Source organism: Trachemys scripta, chromosome 15, assembly GCF_013100865.1.
Source record: "Trachemys scripta elegans isolate TJP31775 chromosome 15, CAS_Tse_1.0, whole genome shotgun sequence".
In the NCBI taxonomy this organism is placed as follows: Eukaryota; Metazoa; Chordata; order Testudines; family Emydidae; genus Trachemys; species Trachemys scripta.
Window position 1 is genome coordinate 7,043,822 of NC_048312.1, and position 19,475 is coordinate 7,063,296.

The 19,475-nt window shown below is 43.2% G+C and overlaps 1 protein-coding gene across 6 annotated transcripts in view; it reads left to right on the forward strand.

Moving 5' to 3' along the window:
• Window positions 1–19,475, forward strand: part of KDM2B (lysine demethylase 2B) — a 170,058-nt gene that overhangs the window by 58,064 nt on the left and 92,519 nt on the right. For 2 of the 6 annotated variants that reach the window (XM_034790646.1, XM_034790644.1), the window contains exons 6-8: window positions 596–702; window positions 16,847–16,940; window positions 17,839–17,992. In XM_034790646.1, coding sequence (XP_034646537.1) covers window positions 596–702; window positions 16,847–16,940; window positions 17,839–17,992 — 355 coding nt within the window. Of the gene's footprint in view, window positions 1–595; window positions 703–13,542; window positions 13,659–14,429; window positions 15,213–15,295; window positions 15,658–16,045; window positions 16,065–16,846; window positions 16,941–17,838; window positions 17,993–19,475 lie in introns of those variants that run through there. The other 4 variants (XM_034790648.1, XM_034790649.1, XM_034790647.1 and 1 more) reach the window with 4 other exon arrangements.

Genomic DNA, 19,475 nt, shown 5'->3' on the forward strand with positions numbered 1-19,475 from the left:
AGCTCCCAATATTTGCTGTTGCCCACATTTCTGAAAATATTTGGCCTTGAGACAAGAACTTTGAAGAATTCTGTATCCAAGTGTTATCCAAGGAAATGTTAGGTAGGCAGTAATGTAATTACTCATGGTGGAATTTGGCCAGATCACCAGGGTAATGTTCCTTGAAAACATGAAATATCAGAATAATTCCATTTTTAAAAATTGTGGTTTTGATGTGCATAATCACAATTTCTGGGATACAATCTACACATATGCAATTGAATACCGGCACTGTGGTGATCCCAATGTCCCAATCCTGGAAGTGCACTCAAGTGCACTTCCACAGAATCTGTGCCCCTGGAATTCAGTGGCATAACTCTCTTTGATTTGAATGTTTGTAGGATTTAGTGAGGAGTTAGAGTGCTCAACCCCTCACAGGTTTGGGTTTCTGAACCCAGTGAAACAGTGAGTTTTATTAAGGAAGATTTCACCATCTCTGAGCATATGCAAACTGCCAATCTGCCATTGTTGCCAATCACTGTTCCAGCGCTGACTGTTGGGAGTACATCTCACCACATGTTTACTAACTAACCATTGGTTCTGGTGGGGATTTTAGGTGGACTTAGTCGATTGGGTGGATAATATGTGGCCGCAGCATTTGAAGGAGAGGCAGACAGATGCCACGAATGCTATTTCGGAGATGAAGTACCCAAAAGTGAAAAAGTAAGTTTCTTTTAGTTTCTAAAAAGTTCTAATCTTGACCTCCCTGGTTAATTCCTGTTTGAGCTCACATGCTGGTAGCTGAAGAAGTATTGATTTGTTCAGTGAGCAGGGATGGATGCTAGCTTGACTAACCTGCTTGATCTATGTAATATTAGTGGTCTTCTTCAGCTTTTAAGGAGATTGATTTTGCATTTGAGAAATTTATAATGGATCTTTCATGTTCTTAAGGCTTGTCATTGGTTTTATAACTGTGGGTACATTCTGTCTTTCATTCTAAAATACTACATCAAATGCTCAGTGTAAAGTTTGGGATTCACTAAATGCAAATAATAAATATTTTAAAAACCTTGAATTTTTCCTTTAATATTTTAGACAAGAATAGCCACTTGTCCTGCCCTGAGAACGGCAGGCTAGCTCTGATCGGGAATATTGGATCCTGTTGGTAAAAGAATTGTTGTAATAAATCACTTCTTAGGATAGAAAACAGGTCAGAGGGAAGAATTGAGCCTTTCACCTCTCGGCTGATGGTTCAAAACCATCCCCGGTGATTAATGGCGAAAAGTTGTAACAAACTGAGGCCTGTTTGGTGAAATGAGCTTGAGCATCTCCGTCCATTTCCTAATGGGTAGGTGTCCCCATTGAAAACTCCATCGCTTCAGTTGATGCTAATTGACTTTTTTGCTGGCATTCTCAACAGAGACGCCAAGGATATAATAGGCTACGGAGACTGAACTTGATCACTTCAGAGGTCCTAGTTGAGGCATATTTGAGAGGTAGTATAGGAGAAGCTTGTGCTGTCTCTGCCTGTCTTATACCAATTATGTGGATAAACTTATGGCATCCCTGCCTATTATCATGATGTCACTAAGAGGAGGGGAGCTGGGATGTGTGGTAACTAGCCAAAATAGAGAAAAATTAAGGAAATTTCTGATGAGTGACTGGAATGAATCTTTCGCTCCAATATTTGATAGTTTACCCCAGTTTGGATGTTTCCCTTGAAACTGTTTTTCATGCAATGGTGGGGGAAAAAAGTTCTTCTTAGAGCGCTTGTTCATGTCGATTCCAATCAGGTGTGTGCACGTGCACGTTGACCGGAAGATTTTTCTCTTAGCAGCCAGAGCATTCCTCCCGCAGGAGAGATTCCAGGCCCTCGACACCACGATCCAAGGTCTCAGGTTTGAAATTGTCTCAGCCACATGGCGGCCTGTACGTACGTGGTTCGGCACGCCAGACTCAGGCTTCGACCGCTTCAGTCGTGGCTTGCATCAGTGTACAGATCTGCCAGGGACAGCTTGGGACAGGATCATGACCCCGCCTTGCCCCATTCTCTGCTTGCTCCTGTGGTGGACGGACGCTCAGCAGGTGTGCACAGGAGTTCCCTTCACTGCTCCACAACCATCCCTAGCACTAGTGACGGACGCGTCAGATTTGGGGTGTAGAGCTCATCTGGGGGACCACAGGATTCAGGGCCTCTGGTCACAGACAGCTCTCCGTCTTCATATCAATGTCAGGGAGCGCAGGGCAGTACGCCTAGCGTGTCAGTCATTCCACCTGTATCTAGCAGGTCGATGTGTTTCGGTCATGACGGACAATATGACCGCGATGTTCTATATCAACAAATGGGGGGTGCACGCTCCTCTCCTCTGTGCCAGGAAGCCCTCAGGTTGTAGGACTTTTGTATAGAGCACTCAGTCGATCTACAGGCATCGTACCTTCCAGAGGTCCAGAACGAGCTGGCAGACTGCCTCAGTAGGTCTTTTCACAGCCACGAATGTTGCCTTTGCCCAGATGTCGCATCCTCACTCTTCCAGAGGTGGGGCTGTCCCCTGATTGACCTCTTCGCCACGCGACGCAACAGGAAGTGTCAGCAGTTCTGCTCCTTCCAGAATCAGAGTCCGGGCTCCACAATGGACACATTCCTCCTCCATTGGGGGGTCCGCTTCTATACGCCTTCCCACCCATACCGCTTGTCCACAAGGTCCCTCTCAAGATCTGCAGAGACCAGGCTCGGGTCATTCTCATAGCACCAGCCTGGCCCCGCTAGCATTGGTACACGTCTCTCCTAGACATGTCAGTGGGAGCCCCGATTACCTTGCTGCTCTGCCTGGACCTTCTCACGCAGGATAATGGGCGGCTCCAGCACCCGAACCTGCATTCGCTACATCTCACAGCATGGAGGCTCCATGGCTGAATCCATTCAAGCTCTCCTATTCAGAATAAGTCAGACAGGTTCTCCTGGGCAGTAGGAAACCCTCCACTAGGGCCATGTACCTGGCCAAGTGGAAGAGATTTTCAATCTGGTCAGCTCAGTGTGACTTTTCCCCGGCACTAGCCTCTGTGCCCCAGATTTTGGATTATCTCTTCCACCTAAAGCAGGAAGGTCTCCTTGTCTTCTATAAGAGTACACCTAGCTGCCATCTCGGCTTTCCATTTGGGGTTACACGGCTGCTCGGTTTTCGCTAACCCCCCTGGTCAGTCGCTTCCTGAAGGGCCTCAACAGGTTGTACCCGCACATCCGCCAACTAGTTCCTGCTTGGGACCTTAATTTGGTCCTCTCTAGGCTCATGGGGCATCCCTTTGAGCCTCTAGCAACATGCTCCCTGCTCTACCTTTCCTACAAGGTCATGTTCCTGGTGGCGATAACTTCAGCCTGGATGGTGTCTGAGCTCAGGGCTCTAACGTCCGAGCCGCCCTACACTGTGTTTTTTAAGGACAAGGTTCAGCTCATGCCCCATCCGGCCTTCCTCCCGAAGGTGGTATTGCAGTTCCACATCAACCAGGACATTTTCCTCCTGGTTTTCTACCCCAAGCCTCATGCAAGTAGCAAGGAGCAGAGGCTCCACACTTTCGATGTCCGCAGAGCGCTGGCCTTTTACATTGAAAGGATGAAACCATTCAGGAAGTCGGTACAGCTCTTTGTCACAGTAGCGGACAGGATAAAGGGCCAGCCTGTTTTGACACAGCGCATTTCGTTATGGATTGTGGCCTGCATTACCGAGTGCTACAATCTAGCAGGGATCCCAGTGCCCCCAATAACGGCGCACACTACAAGGGTGCAAGCTTCATCAACAGCTTTCCTGGCTCAAGTCCCCACCCAGGAAATCTGCAGGGTGGCGACGTGGTCATCAATACAGACTTTTGCCTCACACTATGTGATTACTAGGGAGGCCAGAGATGATGCGGCCTTCGCAAAGCAGTACTCCAGTCAGTGGACAGATCCAACCCTACCTCCTAATTTTGCTAGACAGGGAGTCACCTGATTGGAATAGACATGAACAAGCACTCGAAGAAGAAAAAACGGTTACTCACCTTCTCATAACTGTTGTTCTTTGAGATGTGCTGTTCATGTCCATTCCAATACCCACTCTCCTACCCCTTGTCGGAATAGCTGGCAAAAAGGAACTGAAGGGATGGCGGGTCGGCAGGGCTATATAATAGGCGCTATGACGGTGCGACTCTAGGGGGCGCCCAGGCTGACGCAGTGGATGCTGCTAGGGGAAAAATCATCTGGCCAACGTGCATGTGCGCGCGCACACACCTGATTGGAATGAACATGAACAAAACCTCTCGAAGAACAACAGTTACAAGAAGGTGAGTACCCATTTTACTTGTGGCCTGAAAACACACATGGCAAATTTCATAGGATTTAGTATGCTAAGTAAGACATAGGCTAGTGTTAATAACAGAAACAGCTAGTGACCCTTAGAGTGGATGAATATTACATAGTGCTGAACTTTTAAAAACTTTGTATTGACTGCGTATTTCTGTTTTAGAGGCATGTTCTAAACGTTAAACATGGTACTAGAGAGACAAGGTGGGTGAGGTAATATCTTTTATTGGACCAACTTCCGCACTACGTAAAACATGGTACTGACAGCCAGGAATTACTGAGTTCTAATCCCAATTCTGATATTAAAGCAATCCATGGGGCTTTGCAAATCACTTAGGACCAAATTCTCAGCTATAGTGCCTAAAGTTAGGCATCTAAAATCTCGTTTAGGCATTTAATTAAACGTCCCAATTTTCAAATGTGCCAAGCAGAGGAGACTCACATTTGATGTATTTCAGTTCCTAACTTTAGGCATTCAAGTTTGAAAACTGTGGTTGAGATTTTCAAAGCAGTGTAAGGGATTTAGATATTCACCCCATTTAAAATGTTTTAAGTTGGAAAAGTATCTAAATCCCCTAGACTGCTTTGAAATCCCAATCTTTGGCTTTACCCTCTCTCTACCTCTGTTTCCCTATTTGTAAAATCAGAGTAATATTTACCTATCTTGCAGAGGAATAAATTAATGTTTGTGAAGTGCTTTGAAGATAGAAGACCTTCTATAAATGCTCTTTAATATAATGATGATACAAATCTGCAGCTATCCTTTGGATGCTGAAGACATATATACATATCCGACACAGCACTCTTAGGATTAATGAACTTCATTTGATATTATGCAAACGTTATTTGGTGGTGAATCAACTTTCTCTTACCTGTGTGAAGTTTTCACTGATCATGTCCTCTTGATTTGAGGAGCTATAGATCTCAATTCAGATGAGTACAATGGAACTTTTCCATCCAGGTTCTTGCGATTATCTCTGATGGCAGAAATCGCTAAAGAGAATCACTGTAAATACCTATGAACCTTGGAATCAATATTCAGGAACTATTTGGTTTTGCTATTATTTGATTTTATCATTTAAATTCTTTTAAGAATTATTTTGTTTTTGTTATTGTATTGGCTGCAAAATAATTGCTGAAGTACGTGTGATTTCAGTTGCCAGAAATAAGAACATTACTGTTCGGGTTCTGTATGAAGACTGGGGGAATGTTTTCTCCGGGGAAAATGCTTAATGCATTTCCCCACTTAAATTAAATTTAAAAATCTTTCATCAGAAAAGTTGCATGGGAGAATTTTCATTAGAATATAAGAATTCCCATGTGGGTCAGAACATGGCTCTATCTCATATGGTATCCTGTCTCTACCACTGACTCTGTACCAGATGCTTCCATGCTAGAATTCCATACTGGACAATTAGGGTCTGATCCAAAGCCCTTTATAGTTAGTGGGGTTCTTTCTATTTACTTCACTACATAGTGACATTAAACACTTGGCAAGGTGAAAGCCCAAGGGCTAGGAAAGGTTCTTATCCAAGCATTCTTCACAAGCCGAATACTGCAAGCTTAGCACCCTCAATCCCATTGACTTTGGTGGATGTTGAAGGTGCATTGTACTTTCATAAAATGAAACAGTTTGTTTAGGTGCCTAAATATGGATTTGGTTTCTAACTTCAAGCACTTAGGTTTGAAAATGTTATGGGGGTTGACTAAGGCCACACAGTGAGTGAGTGGCAGAGGATAAAATAAAATCCAGGCACTCATCTCCTGGTCTCCTACTCTAACCATTAGATCATGTCACCCTTACATTTATTTGTATTATAGTAGTGGCTAAGAATCCGATCAAGGTTCAGGGCCCCACTGAGACTGTACAGATAAGAAATAAAAATGACAGTTCGTGCTCAGGAGAGTCTCAGTCTACATGCCAGATATGATGCAGCAGACAGACAAAACAGACAAACAGGGTGAAGAACCCTATGGAGGGTCACAAAGGTGAAGTGATGTAATTGCAGTGACAGACTAGCAGCAGCTTTTTGAAGGGGCATGATGGGGGTCAGTGTGACTGTCATCAGGATCCTACAGGAATGGATTACAGTAGTTGAGGTGCAAGATGATGAGGACTGAACAATCCATGTCAGTGCTGTTATCTGTGTGATGTTGCTCCTTAATTTTAGAAAAACACCGGTGTTTATAAGATGTGAATTCCTGACTTCTGGAGTCTAGAAATGGGACCTGTCCTTAAGTGTGGTCATAATACTGAGAGCTTGCTGTATGCTATACCCACCATTAGAATAATCCTTACAAACAGAAAGCACTCCAATGACAGTGATTGTGGTTTTGCAGACACAGATGGTATCACCAGACACAAATATCTGTCTTGGCTACTGTATGTAAAGTTCTGTGCTGGGAATGAAGCTGGAGAATGCTCCATCTGCTATGCTCGTTCAGTTATTAAAATGCATTTGGAGACCTCTCTGGCTTTCACTTGGATTTGTACCATTAACTTTTAAAAAAAAATTCTGTATAGTGAGGTTATTATTTGCCCATAAATAAAAGACTAATATCTGAGAGAGAACCTAGCAAACTGCAATAGTTGGACAGCCATATTGGATCAAAACTAAAATAAAATATAAAAGATTTTCTAAACACAACCTCTAATTTAAAAGAATAATAAGATACAAGTAGGTGAGGGACTGAATAGCTAAGTGATAAAGTGTCTTTCATTCTCTTTCTCACTGATTTAAATTCAGGCCAGGTTGATAGAGCTTGAAAGTCGTTACAATGTGATGCCTGTTCTGTGGCTTATATTAAATGAGTTTAGGAGGTCTCAGTCCAGCTTCTAGTGAACAGGTGTTCACATCACAGAAAACACTACCAAATATTGGCACAATCTGGCTGCATTGGTCACATTTTCAGCAGAGAGGCCCCTGGGTTGTATGGACATATAAATTGACTACTCGTGTGCTCTAGAGGTGGCCCCTGCAGGTCAGGGTAGATAGCATAGGAAGGTTGTGTTGCTGCTGCCCCTTTTGTGGATACATGGGGGAATTCGATTTCCAAGGTTGTCAATTTGGCACCTTCCATCACCACTGACATGCACATTTAAAACAAAACAAATCCCTGACAATTTTTTGAAGAAGATTTTCTGAATAATAAACCTGAATAATTAACCAAGAGGGTCTCTGCCATCTGGGCAGTGTGATGACAAAGTTTGAGCTCCAGGAGATATAATTCAGAATATGAATGAAAGCTTTGCAAAAAAGCAAGAGATTTTCAGAGCTTTTATGAGAGTAAGGACTGTGTGTTTTAATACTATAAGAAATATATAAATATTAAGGGCCAGATTCTTGGCCCCACTCTCCTCCTTTTGCACTACTCAAGTGATGTGACGAGGGCAAAAACTGCTTGTAGGTCTCTAGCTGGAGATCCACCTGGCATAGGGGAATCCCCAGTGAGCATAGAGCCATCATAGCTGGTGCCTGAGCCAGTCAGCCCCCTTAGCTCAGCATAGGGGCTGGGGAAGGAGCATGGTCAGTGTCAGATGGGCTGACCTCCAGGTTGTATTCCATCTCCTATAATGCATGATGGCCATGCAACTGCCTTGATGTAATCCACCCTTCACCAAGAGGGGAGACTGTGGAACAGCATGGGAGAGCCTATCCTATGGACACGAATGGGAGCAAAAGGCATCTGAACTACAACTCCCATGAGGCACTACAGCAGCATTTCTGACTTGGGTTTTCTATTTTTCACCAGAAACTAAACATTTTCCATGAAGGGGGGAAAAAAAACTTAGTTTACAAACAATTGAAATATTAAGCCACTGTTAAACCTCCCCCAAAAGATGGAATAAATAATAACTTGCCTTATGACTACTCTGAAACTCTCCTGGTTGTGTTTGTTTTCATATCCTGAGCTTCACCTTCTGTGTTAAACTGTGAGTCTGATCCTGCAAACCCTTATTTGTATGAGTAGTTGTTAGTCAATGAAGTAGTTCCATTGAAGTTAATGGGACTAGCTAACATAGAGTGAGGATTACTTACATGAGTAAATATTTGCAGGATTGGGTCCTATATCATTAGCCTGGCTATTTACCAGGTAGTAGAAATAGAGACCCTAGCACCATTCACAGTTATGGGTGTGGGGAAATAGTGACCGATGTTTCTAAAAACTGTTGAGAAAAATAATTTTTAATAGATTTTTGTGTTGGGGGAAGATTTTCAAAGGGTTAGGGACCCACAACTGCACTTTGTGATTTAGAAAATTTCCCCTTTACTTAATAATTGATCTTAGCTATAGAATAAATCACTGCTGTCTTTTGTTAAAAACAAAAAAAGGTGTCTCCCGTACAAATAATTCACCTATCCACTAAAATAAGATGCTGGTCTGATTTCATACCCGGTATCAGGGTCAGTCTTATTCCTCCTCTTTTAGGCTATGTTTCATCAGGATATCCCCATAGATTCATCCATTTGCTGAATAGGGATAGATTTAAGCATGTGATTAAATGTTTTGCTGAACTAGAATCTGATTATGAACTGGGGTGTGCCTCTTGTGGCAGAAATTTGTCCACTGTGTGGAGGGGCTGTTAATGGGTTGTGGAACTGGTGATCCTGGAATACAGGCTGACACTATATTCAGCATACTGTATTTCTGATGATGCTCTCTCTATATTGTTTATTAATTGCTTTTGGTATGAAAAGCAGTTATATGACTATAATTATTCTAAGTAAAAGAATATTAGGCTGATAGGCAAAAGTTCTTATCCACACCTATTGGATAACAAAGCATTTCAAACATGAGTGAACAGTGTAACACTGTTGAAAAAAAGCAAACATCATTCTGGCATGTACTAGCAGGATAGGATTGCCAACTTTCTAATCGCACAAAACCGAACATCTTTGCCCTGCCCCTTCCCCAAGGTCCCGTCTCCCGCTCACTCCATCCTCCCTCCCTCCGTCACTTGCTCTCCCCCACACTCACTCACTTTCACTGAGCTGGGGCAGGGGTTTTGGGTGCGGGAGGAGTTGAAGGCTCCGGCTGGGAGTGTGAGTTCTGGGGAGGGGCCAGAAATGAGGGGTTCAGGGTGTGGGAGGGGGCTCTGGGCTGGGGCAAAGGGTTGGGGTGCGGGAGGGGGCTCTGAGTTGGGACATGGGGTTCGGGTGCAGGAGGGGGTGAGGGGTATGGGCTCTGGGAGGGGGTTTGGGTGCAGGAGGGGGCTCCGGGCTGGGGCAGGAGGTTGGGGTGCGGGAGGGGGTTTGGGCTGTGGGCTCTAGCTGGGCAGCGCTTACCTCATGTGACTCCCAGAAGCAACTGGCATGTCCGTCTTCTAGGCAGAGGGGCCAGGGGGCTGTGTGCACTGCCCGTGCCCGTAGATGCCGCCCCCGCAGTTCCTATTGGCCGCGGTTCCTGGCCAATGGGAACTATGGAGCTGGCACTTAGGGTGGGGGCAGTGCACAGAGCTCCTGTAGCCACCACTGTGCCTAGGAGCCAGACATGCTGGCTGCTTCCAGGAGCTGTGTGGAGCCAGGGCAGACAGGGAGCCTGCGTTAGCCCTGCTGTTCTGCCGACCGGAGTTTTAGCAGCCCGGTCAGCCGTGCTGACCAGAGCTGCCAGGGACCCTTGTTAACCGGGTGTTCCAGTCAAAACCTGGACGCCTGGCAGCCCTATTGCAGGAGTGTTGTAAGTAAGACACAAGAAGTAATTCTTGCACTCTACTCCACTCTGACTAGGCCTTAACTGGAGTATTGTGTCCAGTTCTGGGCACCACATTTCCGGAAAGCTGTGGACACATTGGATAAAGTCCAGAGAAGAGCAACAAAAATGATTAAAAGTCTAGAAAACATGACCTATGAGGGAAGATTGAAAAAATTGGGTTTGTTTAGTCTGGAGAAGAAAAGAATGAGAGGGGACATAACAGTTTTCAAGTTTATAAAAGGTTGTTACATGGAGGAGGGAGAAAAATTGTTTTCCTAAACCTCTGAGGATAGGACAAGAAGCAATGGACTTAAATTGCAGCAAGGGCGGTTTAGGTTGGACCTTAGGAAAAACTTCCTAACAGTCAGGGGAGTTAAGCACTGGAATAAATTGCCCAGAGAGGTTGTAGAATCTTCATCATTGGAGCTCTTTAAGAGCAAGTTAGACAAACACCTGTCAGGGATGATCTAGAAATACTTAGTCCTGCCATGGGTGCAGGGGACTGGGTTAGATGAACTCTTGAGGTCCCTTCCAGTCCTACAATTGTATGATTTGTTCTCAGATTAATGCATTAATCTCAAACACCGTATTATATAAAGCTCACACAACTTGCAGTATTACAGAGCTGGCAGAAATAACCGTCAATATTTCAAACAGATACTATTGTCACAAAGATAAAGATGTGTGCTGCACTTTGACAGGTACCAGAAGGCCCTTATGATCAGTATTTGCCAGGGTAGAATGGGCTGGTTGTTGCACATTGGCAATTTGGCACATTCCCTCAGGACTGCTATTTTAGGCACATTTATTTTTTTGAAAAAACTTATTTGGTTCTTACAGCTCAATGGTAATCTTTTAAATGTATATCAAGTATAAGCCGTGGTGCTGAGGTCTACAGGCAGCCTGAATTTATAGCGCTGAGGGTATGTCTACATAGCAAAGAAAAACCTGCAGCTGGCCCGAGCCTGGAAGTCTACACAGCAATGAAACAGCCCCACAGCCCAAGTCAGCTGGCACAAGCCAGCCGCAGGTTTTTCTTTGCTGTGTAGACATACCTTGAGAGGCATGAACTTCTCCGGTTCCTGTCTGGGCTGTTAACACCAAAATCTTACGGTGTACATTTAAATGACTATTTCCTTACTAGTCACAGCACACAAGAAGAGGAATAATCAGACTGTGAAGATTCGCACAATCCACTGTGAGCAGCATTTCATTTTGACATCATGTGTGGGTGGAGTTTGGTTTGGTGGCAGTGCTTGGGAAAGTACCTCTATTTATTAATTTCCAATCTGAGCTGTGGGTATGTGTGTCCAGAAAGTCTGACTCTGCAGTTGCTTTACAAAATATGGGGGTCAACCTAGGCACACCCAGAAAATACAGGCTTTCTCTTGTTATCCCCATTTTGTTTTGTCTGTCTGAGATAGATCATTAGCTCTTCAGGGCAGGGATCTCATCTTTTAAGTGCTCTTATGTACCTTGTGTGTATACTATACTTAATGAATAATTGGCCAAGCTTATCAGGCCACACTCTCAACTTGATGGCATTTCTCTGTCTATTATGTGATAACTTTTGAATGCCACATTTGATCAATTCCAAAATTGCACAGAATGTTCTAGGCGTTAGTGGCTATTGATTTTGGGGAACACCAAAAGGGAGAAAATGGGGGACACATGTATCTCCTGCCATCCTGTTAGCACAGCCACAGCTTCCAGCACCTCTGCAATTGTCTGTAATCAAACAACTTGTTGATAGCACCCGTTATCGCTTTCCAATATGACAATACCACCATCTTATCTCTGCCAGTCCTCCCAAATGAGTTTAACATGTTGACAGCTTGAATGACTAATTTTCCAGACAAATAATAATGGAGGAGGGAAGGGGAGGCATGCACACAGGCCCTGGGGTGGGGGGAGATTGGAGGACCTTGGTCTGGAAGGGAGAGGGAATAGGGGTACACAGAACCCCTGGCGGAGGCGGATTTGAGGGACTCTGGTATGGGGGGAGATGGGCATGTGGAACCCACACAGAGACCTTGGCTTTGGGGGACAGGAGGGACACAGCCCCAGGCATGAAGGAGGGGTGAAGGGGAGAGTTGCAGGGAATTCCTGAAATAGAGTGGAATGGGAGGGTGGCAGACAGGGAACTTGTGGAGTGGAATGAAGGGATGCAAGGAGACACTGGTGTGTGCAATGAACAGCCTTCAGAAGCTATGAGGTGTGGAACCTCCTAATTATTAATGGTTTTGCTATAAGTGGTGCTTTGTTTTAATTGGATTTAGAAGAAAGCTTGGCTATCTTCTGTAGGAAAAGCTGGTTGCGGTGGATCTAGCTGCTCTGTTCCTGACTTGTGTAGTATGATAGGAAAGAGAATTAATGTCTATCGAAAACAATGTCCTGGATGGCCCACTGTCCTGATAATGGTAAATGTTACTGATCTTACACATCCTGCCCAACAGGAGGTATGCATGCATCCTACCATGTAGGAGAGTCTGGTTAGGTTTCCTGGTGGGATCCCTTATTTACTGTGGGGGAGAGGGAGAGGGGAGGGAAGACGGTATGCAAAGCATCATGTCATGCAGGAGAGACACTAATAGCTAGATTTCGGGAGCGCTAAGTATGCTGGTGAGCTGGGTTCAGTTCTCCCTTCCTGCTTCTTGGAACCACTGTGCAGCCTGAATTTTATGTCCTACTTACAAACTAATGTCTTATTTGGTCCAAATGAAGGGAAAGGTGGGCTGCAGTACATGAAGAATTCAGCTTTGCGGGACTTGAAGCAGTGCTTAGAAGGGAGACCCTTGAGGGAGCTGTGTAGCTGCTCTCTTGGGGCACAGGGATAGCCACTGCCATGTGGGGCCTTTTAGTGCACTGGTGTTGAGGGTGGGGTGGAGTACAGGAAAGCAAAAGGGGCTGGGAGTGCTGGCTCCATGTCTCCTGGGTGACAATGGTTTCTTTTGTCTTGTGGTGTAATTTGTAGCTTTCAGTTACAGGGAGTTAGTGTCACTCAGTGGGTCAGGCAGTTATTGACAATTCTCCTAAAGGTACCTATTGTTTCCTGTTGTTTTCTACCATGTCACATTTTCAGATGCACTAAATAAAGGCTACAGTAAGAAGGGGAGATGTCAGGAGCTGTGTGTTTAGGATCCACCATGAGCTTTGGCAGCAAGAGTCAGCTCCCTTGGAAGTATCAGTGTAATTATTAATGGGCTGTGTGTGTGAGCTACCTCGTTTAGGAAAGACATTACTGTTAACAAATAAACCAACTGCCTCTCTTATCCCCCCCTCACGAATGCCTTGTGCCTCACAGAACACAGAGCACCAGCCACTGCTTGTTTAAAAAAAAAATCCAACAAATAAACAGAAAGCGATGGCCTGCTTCTGCTCTTTGGTTTGGCACTTGTAGTTGGCTCATGGTTTTGTGGTATTCGGTTTCAGGCTTAGGGATTTCAACCAGCCGGGGTTTGCTCCTGGGAGGAAGGAAGAGTGAGCTATACTTTTCTCATTGGCCCGAACAAAAACAGAAGCATCTGCTGGGGTTTGGGAGTGGTTTATGGGCTGAGCTTAGTGGCAGGGGAGTCCTTGTAATGCCAGAGGGAATAGAGCCGTGTGCTGTGCTGTACTTATAACGAGAGAAAAAGAAGGAACTGAGCTCAGGGTAATGAACTTGTGTGTGTTTGCTTGTGAGTCTGCCTCCCTGAGTTTCTATGCATGTGCCTCTGCATCTCTCTGTTCTCAAGTGTGTTTGTAACTCAGTGTTTGTTTCTGCCTTTGTTTCTCTGCATGTGAGTGTCTCGTGTCGCTGGTGGGCTTATAGCTGTGAATGTGGATTTGTGTGTCTGCACATGGTATCTGTGTTTGCTTTGACTCTGTCTACATGTTGTCCCTGTGTTTGTGTAAGGGTTTTTCTCCATTAGTGCTGTTTCTGTATTTGTTGTTCTGTTTGCTTGTGAGTTTGTGGGTCTCTGTATGTTGTCTCAATGGGCACTACATTTCCCCTGATCTTTTCAGAAATAAAAATATAATAGTGCATCAACTAACTGTTGAACAGTTTCAGGATACCAGAGAGAGCACAAAATAAACTCTAGCAGGGAAGGGAGGCTTTTAAAAAAAACTAGATATAAGCAGCTGCATATTTTAAAAACCCAACCAGGGGTGTGTAGTGAGATAAAGTTGAGTCTGCAGGGACTGGAAATTACAGTACTTGTGAAGAAACAAAGCTTGATTAATTGTTTGTGCTTGTATTGGGTGTGTGTGTGTAACTCTGGCAAGATTCTCTCTCTCTCTCTCTATGTCCTACTTGAAAGTGCGTTCCTACATGCACATTACCTGCTCTGGCCCAGAATGCTTAAGGCAGAGACTAGAGCTGTAACTGAAAGAAGCAGAGTAGATGTTGTTTCTAGTTTCCTTTCATCGCGGACATTTTGTTGTGGAAAAACCTAAAAACTTGAGCTCTCTCTAACCAAATTAGCAGCCGTTCGTGTTGAGAAGCTGCCAGCTGAGGTTAGAGTGGTGTCTGTGTAAGATTAGCTGTAGCATGGAGCTGTGCTGAGGAGACCATGTGACTGCAGTGTACATTGGAAGAGGAAGCTGTAGAGGTCAATGCAAAGGCATTGTGCCAGAGTCTGGCAACAAGGGAGATTGCTGTATGGCGGCAGATTGCTTTTCAGACTCCTAACGCTTTCATTAACTGTTTGGTGTTGGACAGAAGCATCCCTGTTAGATTAACAACAGAAATTTAAGGATGGAATAACTCGTTTGTGATTGGTTTCAGTTGTGGATGGAAAGAAAAACTGATCTTTCCAAATGCTTTGTAGGTTTTATTAACCACCGCTTGTGGATCTTTCACTGAATCAACCTTTCTTGGGAATGGAAATTATTCTGTTTAGAGGAGTTTCAAGACAACATGCTATTAAAAGAAAAAAAAGTCGAATGTTTCCAGCTATCTCTGCATCAGTGTGTTCTCAGTTGCAAAGCTCATTTTGAGCATTTTGTGGTTTAACTGGAAATTTAATTTATATATATTTTTTCCACCTTCAATACAAAGAGACAGACAGCCTCAAGTTGCAGGTTGAAGGTTATTCAAAAAAACCCAAAACAAATAAAAGCCCAAGAAGTATAGAGAAGGCCATTTGCAACAATCCAGAGAATCTGACTATCGACTGGCAATCCTAGGTGGGCAGTATTGCCTTGGACAATTTGTTTTAATTTGGTATGTTTGTAATTGATTTTGTGGAGACTGAAAATAATGGAGTCTATAATAATTTGTTTTTTATTTAAAAATTTTGATCTTCCAATGTTTGTCAAGACCTCGTTTGAATTGGTATATTCACAGGTTATTTTTGTTTTATTAGCAATTATTCTACATCTGACTTTCTGCAGGCTGGTATAAAGAAAGGAAACTTCCTTTATAAGCTTCTTCTTTGTTTTTAATTTCCATCTGACGTGTAGTCAGCAGCATCCTGGGAGAGGAGAATAAAAGGAGAGATTTAAAAAAAAAATGTATTTGGGAATGAAGGACTCATATTTTGAAATGGAGCATATTTGGAGTCTAGACAGCTTCTTGGCTAGCTGTGATTTTTTGAAGTATCTGAAATACTCCAAGGGTGGAAAAATCTCTATCCCTGCTTCAAAATGCTGCTGAAATTCCAGAGTGGGTAAGAGGAAAGCATTATTATTGTACAAGGAGAGGTTTTAATTGTGAGACGAAGGCACAGGACTTTTTTGAAGCACACAAACTGACTGTCTTCATGACAGCATTGCGTATCATTCTGTCAACTCCAGCACTGGATGGGGTTGCTAGGCAGCAGGCTCTTATGTATCCAACGTCTCTCTGATTTGCTAGCCTTCTGCAGACACATGGTAAGGTCCTTTCTAGCCTATCATCTAGAGGGACTTTTGCACGCCGTCTGCATACCGCTGAGATTCTCTACCTGAATGTGATGAGAAAAAGACACAGTTAAATGAAACCTTTTTTGACCACTTTCTGATATTGTTTCCACAACTTAAAAAAAAAAAAAAAAAAAAAAAAGCCATGAAAGGGCGACTGGAACAAGGAAAAGAGGTTAGTGGGTTAAGTGGTGTGTGTTTTCTGCATTTGCAAAAGGTGCCTGTTGTGAGAAGGGCGGCTGTAATTCGGCCATTAGTTACAGATGGTGGCTGAAGGCTAGAGATTCATGCAGTGAGCTGAGAGCCGTTGTATACCTTTGCAGCAATGTTGACATTAAACTGCTCTGAAAAAATAGATCTAGAGGGCACAAAATACAGTGATCTGGTACTTTGGAATACTGCAAATACTTCAATTATTCTGCACAGATATGCTTGAAAATGGGAATGAAAACAGTTTTTGTCAAATGAAGCTTCACTCTGTCCCCTGCAAAAGTTGCAGTGATAGTAGTTAGATAATTGATGTCCAAGGGGATTTACATCCAGATGAGATTTTTCAAAACTTTGTTCTTTGAATCAGTCAACACACAACTTTTGGTGAAGGTTATGGCTTTTAGTAATGGAGGAGATCATACCTGGAGTAGAGAATGGCGTGGTGATTATTTTTGACCAACTTAAGTTTAACATTTCTCAAGCCTTTTATAACTGATAGCTTTCTCTCCAGACAACTGAATAACATACAGAATAATAGGCATGCTTTTCCCAACAGAAGTCCAATTATAGTCCTGTTTTTGTCCTATTAAGATGACTAAATGAGGGGTCTGTAGAGATATAACAGCTTCATTGGTTTGAGATCTCTACGTAATTACACTGCAAATTAATAAATAAATAGTGTTGTTTTCAGACTGCTCATTGTAACTCTTTATGTTTGTATTCCCCCCACCCAAATGTGCTTTTCAGGTACTGTTTGATGAGCGTGAAAGGATGCTTCACTGATTTTCACATTGATTTTGGTGGCACTTCAGTGTGGTATCACGTTTTCCGAGGAGGGAAGGTAAGTAGACTTGACAGTGTAACATCTTTATTTTTGGGGATTTCTTGTGAGGCCTGCTCTGCTCGTTTGTTTGTTTGTTTGTTTGTTTTTACTTTTGCTTGTAAGTGATCAAACTGTAAATCTTTTGGCCTGGCTGATGAACTTGGAGTTTTGCTAAACAGGGGAGACAACCCTTCAGTCTGTGAAACAAATACATTGAATATTCCAGGGCACGAAAATATCAGAAAAGTTTGATATGAAAAAGCTTATTTTATGCTTCTGTGTACTGGAAGTGTCGTGTAGCATGTAACTGGCCATATACCACAGCTGCGTCCATGTGTCCATATCACATCTCCTTAGGTTGCCAGAATCTCTGAGCCTCTTCTTAGTTTTCAGGATCCTTTAAGCATGTGCATGAATATGCATGGGCACACACATTCATTCAAAAACAGAAGTACTCGAATATGCAGCATAGATAGCTATATCCACATTCTTCTAGGTATACTGGTTTAGATATAACTAGTCATATCTGAGATTTCAGTGGAGATAGGTGCTATGAGTATTGAAATAAGTGCAGCAAATAGAACATCTCTGTGCTCCTGATATTGTTCATCTACATATCTAATTGAGGTGAAAGTAATATTATATTCCAGGCTTGTGTAGTATATTAAGCTGTTAGTGGACTCCAGTTTACAGAGATGATGTTTTGTAGAAGCAGTATGACAATTATGAGTAATCTTGCTGCGATAATCTGCTAGGGACCTCTGTGTACAGCACATGGAAAATTTATACTTTATGTTGAAAATACATTTGCTTATGTATGTTCACTTCATTGCCATCCTTTAATTTTGCTGAAAATGTTAGCTCTTTATTTTCATTGCTTGTTTGTAAGAGTTAAACTTTTTTGTTTTATTTTTAGATCTTCTGGCTGATTCCGCCTACTCTGCAGAATCTAGAACTTTATGAAGAATGGGTTCTGTCAGGAAAGCAAAGTGATATCTTTCTGGGAGACAGGGTGGAACTATGCCAAAGAATTGAGTTGAAACAAGGCTATACGTTTTTTATTCCTTCAGGTAACTGTTAATAACTGTGACTGTTGTCGGAATCATTAGAATGGTTATGTTTAATAACAGTTCCTATCCATAATATAAAAACATGTCATCTAAACCTCCTTTTGATTCTTTTGTTGGCCATCTCAGCAGGAAGGCTAGGGATTGAATTACTTAATCCCGTAGAAAGGTCCCATAAGGACATGCATGGAGCAAATTGGGGAGGAAGTGTGTTGTACCTGGTCTGTGGATAAAAAGAGGGCTTTGGTGTGTAGCACTGTCAATCCAGCATTCTCATCAGCACTGAATTTACTGTAAACATCTGTAAAAAAAAAAAAAAAAAGTCACAATGAATTATTTTTGTCTGCCTGTTTGGAAAAATACATTTTTCTTCTTGTTGTGAGATATTACTGCTCTTAAATATCTCCTGCATACAGTCTATGATTTTTTTCCAGGCAGGTTTCACTTGCAGTTTAATATAATAATCCTCAACCAGCCTCTCAGTCTCTGCTTATAGCCAGAACTCAGAGATGGGGCTTGATTCCTTGAGAGACATTGGAGTTGGGATTCTCTCATAGGGGGAGGGCAGGCAGTATCTACAACACTCCCCTCCCTCATGGGTTGTGTCTGGGAAGGGCAGCTTTAATCTCTTCAGGAGCTCAGTCAATGTGCTGAATCTACACATCTTCCAAGTAGCATGGCCACACCTCCTCCTTGAACACACAGCCCATTTGGGGGGCTTCAGTGCCTGGCAAACCGGACGTGGTGGGTGCTTTTCTGCTGATGGGGAAGCCTTAACCCGGCTTATGCCAGCTGAATTCTGAATCAGGCCAGTGGTGCTCCTCACATTAGAGTACTGTATGTCATGCTTTCTTCTCTTTGGCTATAGTGGTACTGAGAGTTTGTTTACAGTGGCATAACAATGCTACCTGCCTGTAGCAGATCTCGCAAGGTAAATATTGGCAGCCTTCCTACTTGATGGCAATGGAAGTTGCTTTGGAAACAGGATCAGGTTTAAATCATGGAGACAGGAACAGTGCAGGGACTTCAATAGACAGTCAGGGGATCTTTCTTGATAATGAGGGAGCAGTGTTTGTGTCAGCTTTGAAGGCTTTGCTGCTTTGGTAGCAATTTGGCAAGGATTGTAGACTAAGGTGACAGGCAAAATGACTGTGGGTGTGGGGTAATGAATCCATTAAAGGAATTAGGTCTTCCTTTGAAGCGGGTCAGAATGTGCTATTACTATTTGAATTGAATGTTTGAATGTGCCTATGCTGTTTGCATTGATCCTGTTAGTATCTTTACTACTTATCTTCACTCCCTCCTGGACAACCTCCTACTAATAAGTCTTCTTGTGTGTTAGTTTAGTGATACTCAGCAGATGAAATGAAGCAAATTGTGTCCTCCTATTGGGAGCCTAAATAAGGGACAATGTAATATGGTGGAAGACGAGGGGTCAATCCAAATATATATATATATATATATATTATATATATATATATTTGGA